This window comes from Rhinoraja longicauda, chromosome 1 (genome assembly GCF_053455715.1).
Source record: "Rhinoraja longicauda isolate Sanriku21f chromosome 1, sRhiLon1.1, whole genome shotgun sequence".
Lineage (NCBI taxonomy): Eukaryota > Metazoa > Chordata > Chondrichthyes > Rajiformes > Arhynchobatidae > Rhinoraja > Rhinoraja longicauda.
The window spans coordinates 91,415,833-91,423,551 of record NC_135953.1 but is presented as its reverse complement, the minus strand read 5'-3'; the positions used below and the strand labels follow the sequence as shown (position 1 = coordinate 91,423,551).

The 7,719-nt window shown below is 37.3% G+C and overlaps 1 protein-coding gene across 2 annotated transcripts in view; it reads right to left on the bottom strand.

Moving 5' to 3' along the window:
• Positions 1 to 2,060: 2,060 nt before the first annotated feature.
• Positions 2,061 to 7,719, bottom strand: part of cnot6l (CCR4-NOT transcription complex, subunit 6-like) — a 75,362-nt gene continuing 69,703 nt past the window's right edge. For both annotated transcript variants that reach the window (XM_078402264.1, XM_078402274.1), the window contains exon 12: positions 2,061 to 6,455. In XM_078402264.1, the coding sequence (XP_078258390.1) occupies positions 6,246 to 6,455 (210 nt within the window). In that variant the 3' untranslated portion in view covers positions 2,061 to 6,245. The remainder of the gene's footprint in view (positions 6,456 to 7,719) is intronic.

The window sequence follows — 7,719 nt, the reverse complement described above, 5'->3', positions numbered from 1 at the left end:
CCGCACATTAACACTACCCTACACACACTAGGGACAATTTCACATTTATACCATGCCAATTTACCTACAAACCTGTACGCCTTTGGAGTGTGGGAGGAAACCAAAGTTCTCGGAGAAAACTCACGTAGGCCACGAGAGAACTCACGTAAACTCTGTATAGACAAGCACCCGCAGTCAGGATTAAATCCGGGTCTCTGGCGCTGTAAGGCAGTAGCTCTACTGTTACGCCACTGTGCCGGAGACATGAATGAGATGTTGCTGTGAGGTAAGAGAGATGGGTTTTTTGGTATTGACAAGAGTAGAACGTGTTTAATTGTCATATGTAACTTGTATTTAATTGTCATTATAACAGAATAATGAAACTCTTATATGCTGAGGATTTCCAGGCGCAATGAATAATAATACAATGAACCATTTCTTATACTATATATTTAGACCATAATAGTGCAAGCTGAAGTATGTGGTGCAACCCATAAAAGTACACAGTAGTTTGTTGTTGAGGTAGGGTTGGGGTTAAGTTTATTTACTGTGGATCAAGAGCCTGATGGTTGATGGATAGAAACAGTTCATCAACCTGGAGATAAAGGTTCCAATATATTCTTCTTGATGGTAGTAGCAAGCAGAGCTCGACAATACGATACGATAGAACTTTATTTATCCCAGGAGGGAAATTAATCTGCCAACAATCATAAAAAACAGAAAATCCATGAAACATGAAGTTAAAGTGACGAGTGGAAAGCCTTTGGGGATGTGCAAAGATTGAAGAGGTGAGGGGAGTCAGTCTTAGTCTACCCCATGACAGAAGGGGGAGGAGTTGTAAAGTTTGATAGTCACGGGAAAGGAGGATCTCCTGTGGCGTTCTGTGCTGCATCTTGGTGGAACCAGTCTGTTGCTGAAGATTGACCAGTTGTCATGGAGGGGGTGAGTTGTATTGTCCAGGATGCTCCGCTGTTTGAGGAGCATACTCCCCTCCAAGACCACCTCCCATGAATCCAACTCCGCTCCAGGACAGAGCCAACCTTCCTGATGAGTTTCTTGATCCTATTGGCGTCCGCGGCCCCAGCACACAGCAGCAAAGATGGCATTGGCATCTCACTGCAGATGTTGAAGGAGCGGAGCCTTCTCAAAAAGTACAGATGCAAAGTAGAGCTTGTCCAGGTCCAACTGGATCTCTGCACATTCCTATGTAACTGGCTCCTCCACTTCCTCATTGGCAGACCACAATTAGTATGAATTGGCAACCACACTTCCTTCTCAATATTCATCAGTGCTAGCTACTCATTGCAGTGCAGTGTGTTCAGTCTCCTGCTCTACTCACTCTATGCACAAGACTGTGCAGCCGGACACAGTGACAACACCATCTTTGAATTCACTGACAAACCACTGTTGATGGATGAATAACCAGAAATTTCCTACTCTTAGACATAGCAGATTTACTTGAATCTCAGTTTTAGACTTCCAAGAGTGACCCCCTGACCATTGAGACATTTAGAATGACCGTTCTCTATACTAGCCCTAAAATGGCAGGAATGGCTTTCAATTAATTTCAAATAAATAGGAATCATTACATCAAACGTTATGAACGTTTCCACATGCAGTTTTAAAATCTGCCGCTCAAGGAAATATATTTAAAAGATCATGGGTCAAAAGAAAGCAATGCACACAATATTACCAAACCAAAACAACTTTTGTATTAAATGTGTAGGAACGAACAGATGCTGGTTTATACCAAAGATAGACACAAAATGCTGCGTAATTTTTGGCTATAAATTCCTCTTTTAATCTCTGGTTAAAGAAATATAGTTTAATTCTGCAGAATGTTTTGCTGCTACAAGACAATAACGAAACTTCAGAAAACATAAGATTAAATAACTAAACATTCACAACTGTGTTTCCAATTTATATTGCCAAATAGAACCACAATTCTGGGGCAATTAGTATTAATTTAGATATAAAACCAACTTACCGGGGGTGTTAATGTGGTTGGTAGACTCCCAAAGATGCTCATTTTATCATTCAAGACTCATTAAACATGCAAGAAACATTTTTAAATGGTTGTTTATTGCCTACAGTTAAAGGAAAAGATACACAGGTGCAAGGGAACAAGCAGACATAATTTAGCCCCACACATTGAGAGCAATACCTGACCTCCATATGGAAAAATTACCTTTCAAAAAACTTTCTTCTAGTAGTACGTGAAACACTACCATCTGAGCTGCCAAAAGTTTAAAGACAGATTGTGTGAACAGTTACTGGCTTGGTTCGTATATTCTAAATTACAGTGAACGAACTGCAGTCAAGAGCAGATCAGATAATGCACCATATTTAAGAGTCTTTTCAAATTCAAAGTTTTCACTTTCATTCGTATCACATTTTTGAAAGTTTAAAGAAATTCAGCTGGTGAAAATTCAGGAACTTCCTATTACATACACAATCCTTGTAAATTGCAACCTAATAGATCAGTAAGTGTTAATTTACGCATACTCAACTATTGCATTTTAATCCATTGACGTTGGAAAGGAACACAACCATTTTTGTGGAAGGAGTGGGAGCAATATTTCACTGTTCATAGTTCTGGAGAATAAATACTATCCAACATTTTAATGCAGACTCTGATGACGCAGAACAAACAATTTTTGTTTCCTATTAACCACCTTGATAATCAATTTTTTTTCTTTAAAAAAATTGGGTAAAAAAAATAAAGGTGGCCAAATGCTGAACATTTTTGATCAGTGTTTAAAAAACTAAATCACTACTACCACTTTTACAAACTATAATCTTTTAATACAATCTAAGCAAGTTTTGCAAACAGAAGCACCACGGGTCTCAAAGAGTCATATCACTCATTTTTTTTTGGTATTGCAAATTAACAATTGATCATCTCAAAGCATGCACAATATCCAAATTATGTTGCAATTTAACAATAGTTCACTCTGAAGACCCACTGGCCACTCTGCGAAATATATTCCAAGACCTTTTTTCAAATTGTAACTACATTTCCCTATACAAGTTAAATCTTCTAAAATTGTGTATCGGAGGTCTTGAACCTATACTTTCCAGAGACTAACTGGTGAAACAAATTCAAAAAGAGTCTCTATGGGCATCCATCACAGCACAGTACATCAATTCAAGAATCACGTTGCCTTCTAAGATAGGCTTGTACTTCAACATAAATCTTGCAGTGGAGGCTAAACAGCTGATGTACAACTTTCAAAAATCTGATCCCATTTATTCAGCCATTTTCTGAACTCAGTCATCACTTATGACATAGGGGTGGGGAGGGTGGGAGAGGAATTTACTGATTGGCAAAACCACTAAGTGTTTAAAGATTCATTTACAATTTATCAAGAAAGAGGCATGTGAATATAAATCAACTTTAAGTCAATTAAATTAACAAAAGTGCAATAATCTTTTTCAGTTCTTGGAGTCTGATCTAATTTAAAAAGAGGTATTTAGAAAAAGCCCCCATGAACTGATGTGGAAAATACAATTTTAATTTGATCAATTTAAGAGTCCTTTAATTTACCATTAAAATCACACAGTGAATTAAAATCTGATGAAGTGGTTGACTTTTGGTATATAGTTTTAATTAAACACATTTTTGGCTCTCTGCAGCGTACAATCAGGCTCTGAACAATTCCTAGAAATATACAAGTACCTCTATCAAAATCTGCCTTTCAGAACTGAATTAAGTCATGAAACCCGTACTTTGTTTTAAATGACATGTTAACAGAAATGCTGAGTGATATGAAACCTTGAAAGACTGGAATTCAGTAGCTTTTCAATCCATTGAAATTAGTAAGTACTTTTGATAAGATAAATTATTATTTAGCAAGGAAGGGTAAGCTTTTCCACATCAAAATACACAATACCCAAAAAGTAATGAAGACCTTTATGCATATGCAGCTTTGTCATTGAGAATAGGTCTTCTGCCCTACATGAAGGTAAAAACAAAAGACAAGCCATGCTAGGAATGGGATGGAAAAAAAACAGCTGGTTTCAAAACTCATTGTGCCATACCTGACTTATGGTACAGTTTCCAATGTCTCACACTCCTTACACCAAAGATAAACACATTACAGAGCTTGTACAAAATTGTTTTTAAGTTGTTTTTCTCCATGTTTTTTTTACATAAAATCTCACAAATCTTAATAGATTTATTGTACAGAATTTTAAAAGTTGCCTGGAGAAGGCCTGTCAGGTTTTCTCTGCTTGCTTGGGCAGTGATGCTGCTTGAGCAAATCGAATGAGGCACATTGTAATGAAACAATTGACATAAACAGGACAGAAACATACATGAATCTGACTGTGCTTTCTTTATTTTTTGCCTGAACTTTGATAAACACATTTGCCAAATTTGCTCACATTTACATTTCACTGTTTTTTCTTTAAATGTTCTTTTCGTCAATTTTTTTATATGTATATTTTTCTTTTAAAGTACAGTTATCAGAATTTTGGAAAAATACAGACAGAAGCAAAGAAAACCTGAGAAACACCCTCTTGCTATAGTGTCTCAATTCATTTATATGGAAAGCAGACAAAGTTAACATTTAAGTTTTCCCAAAAACTGTTTTCCTCTTCAATTATAAAAAAGAAAACAATATTCAGTAGATGGGCTCTTCTGAAGTTCGTATACAATCATTACAGATGAATTTTAAATTCCATTTTATACATACAGATCTGACAAAATATTGGGAGTGAAGTATGGGAAGATAATATTGCTTGTAGTTATTAAAATAATGCAAGAATGAAACAAAGTTATCATGTTTCAAGAAGCAAGACCACCTTGATTTTACACACAAGGCATGGGATATATAAAAGGGACTAAAATGTTCAAATTCTCTCAACAAAAAAAAACTATTTTATGACTTACTTAGTCCTCCTGACCTCTGTCATCAATTTTATTTTGCTACACAATCTAGATCCTTAAAAAGATGACAATATTTCAAAAATGTAGGTCATAGAAATAAAGTGCTGACTTAAAACTTCAGATAATCTTGAAGTCAAAGACCAGTCAAAGATATCAGAGGATGTTTTTGGTAATACTATAAATAGGCTTTGACCACTTGTAAACTTTATTCAATGTAATACTAGCATTATATATTAAACTAAAAACAGATTTTTCATATCAGAAGTTATGTTGTTCTGTTGATTCAAATAACCCGTTACATTGGTTCTTGAAATGCAGTCTTTTTTTTAAACTGGCTGTGGGGACGCATGAGACACAGGTCATATTTACTGCACAACCAAAACCTATTTCTTTATAAAGTGCAATACGTTGTTGGAATAAACAACTGGAAAATTAACAACCATTAGATGGTGCAAATTTGTTGTACAGTAATTTAAAGGTGCTTCACTTGATGTTGTGATCAAATTATTTCTGATGCACATCAATTACTGCTTGCTCTATGGTTTATTTCACTGCGCCAGGATAAACTGAACTGTAAAGACATATTCCTTCAATACATTTTCAGTAATCAATGTGAAAAATTTGAACCTTGCCTCTCTTTCCTCAAAGCAATAAATAATTGGTACCTTTAATGAAAAAAAGTATAAACCACATATCATGCAAAAGAAAAACATACACAGAATAGCATTAAATCAAATCACAGCTGGACAGAATTCACAATGGCTTCAATTAACTTTTCATTCAAGATCTAAAAAGAGAATCTACTCAACAGTTAAAAGACCAGAATAAAGAGGGAATACTGGTCAACAAAAGCAAAAACATATTGAAGAATTAAACGTATCAAGGAATTAAAGCAAAAAATTAGATCAAGTGATTGACATGGGATAGGAAATAGAGGATGACAAACGGAAAAGCATCAAATTTTCATTCAAATTTGTGAAATGAGTCAAAACTGTTTGGAAGTAGAATCAATAGCACTGTATAGCAAAGCATGTAATGCTGCTGTTTCAATGCCAGTTTGGGTATATAATCCAACAGGAAACCACGAATACAACACATAACGTTGTGAGATTGATAACTTTCAGTTATGAATAATGTTAATTCCAGTGTCCCTAAAGAACTGGGTAAAACAGCTTTTAAAGTTTGTTTGCACCAGACTTAGTGACAATACAGTGAAATAAACTATGAAACAGTAACACTAGAAACCTATCGGACACACATTAAAACAAAAGAAAACAGGGTTTTTTTTTACAGGCCATACTTCACTCCGTCATACTTTGATTTTACAACTGTACATGTCCATAAAAGCAGGCAGTGCCTCCAGGTCAGGGCTCCACTACCTCCTGCTGGGTAAGTGCACGCCATTCAAAGGTGGCAAGGAAAGCTGAAGTTCAAGCTGTATTAACAGTGAGAAGTGGTCGGAAGGAATATGAGGGTGCGGACATCCAGTGATGGAGTTTTCTGCAAGCCACTGAGGATCCAAAGGACCAAGAACACCCAGCACTTTCATTAGCGTCTTGGAATAGAAAACGTAGTCAATAACACCCTAAGAGAGAAAACAAAAAGAAAATCATTTGACATTAACCTGCATCTTGTGACTAACCATTCATGGTCTGTGAAAAAATATTAAACTGTTCACAGAACAAAAACATTCTGAAATCAACATCGCAGGGTTCAAAAGGAACCCTGGGGTTCCTGTGGAAAAAGCAGGAACGGTGTACTGATTTTGGATGATCAGCCATGATCATAATGAATGGCAGTGCTGGCTTGAAGGGACAAATGGCCTCCTCCTGCACCTATTTCTAAGTTACTCCAGCATTTTGTGAATAAACCTATTTCTATGTTTCTGTGAGCCCACAATGTTCCCATAAACTGCCCCTTGCAACCCAGAGCGCGCACCACTAGACAATAGACAATAGACAATAGGTGCAGGAGTGGGCCATTCAGCCCTTCGAGCCAGCACCGCCATTCAATGCGATCATGGCTGATCACTCTCAATCAGTACCCCGTTCCTGCCTTCTCCCCATACCCCCTCACTCCGCTATCCTTAGAAGCTCTATCCAGCTCTCTCTTGAAAGCATCCAACGAACTGGCCTCCACTGCCTTCTGAGGCAGAGAATTCCACACCTTCACCACTCTCTGACTGAAAAAGTTCTTCCTCATCTCCGTTCTAAATGGCCTACCCCTTATTCTTAAACTGTGGCCCCTTGTTCTGGACTCTCCCAACATTGGGAACATGTTTCCTGCCTCTAATGTGTCCAATCCTCTAATTATCTTATATGTTTCAATAAGATCCCCCCTCATCCTTCTAAATTCCAGTGTATACAAGCCTAATTGCTCCAGCCTTTCAACATACGACAGTCCCGCCATTCCGGGAATCAACCTAGTGAACCTACGCTGCACGCCCTCAATAGCAAGAATATCCTTCCTCAAATTTGGAGACAAAAACTGCACACAGTACTCCAGGTGCGGTCTCACCAGGGCCCGGTACAACTGTAGAAGGACCTCTTTGCTCCTATTGCTCCTAGATTCAGGAACACTTCTTTCCCCTCTGTTATCAGGCTTCTGAACGGTCAATCCATAGGTACTATTCGATTCACCTCTACCCCATTGCGAACTAATGCTGAAAACTATATTCTGCACCCGATCTTCCCCTTTGCTCTACCAATTGTACTTGAGCTTGACTTGATTGCATTATCTGATAGCATGCACATCCAAGCTTTTCACTGTACCTCAACTCATGCGATAATAATAAACCTAAATTAACCATATTCTCTTCCAATTTGTCAATATTTACAAACTCTTCCCAA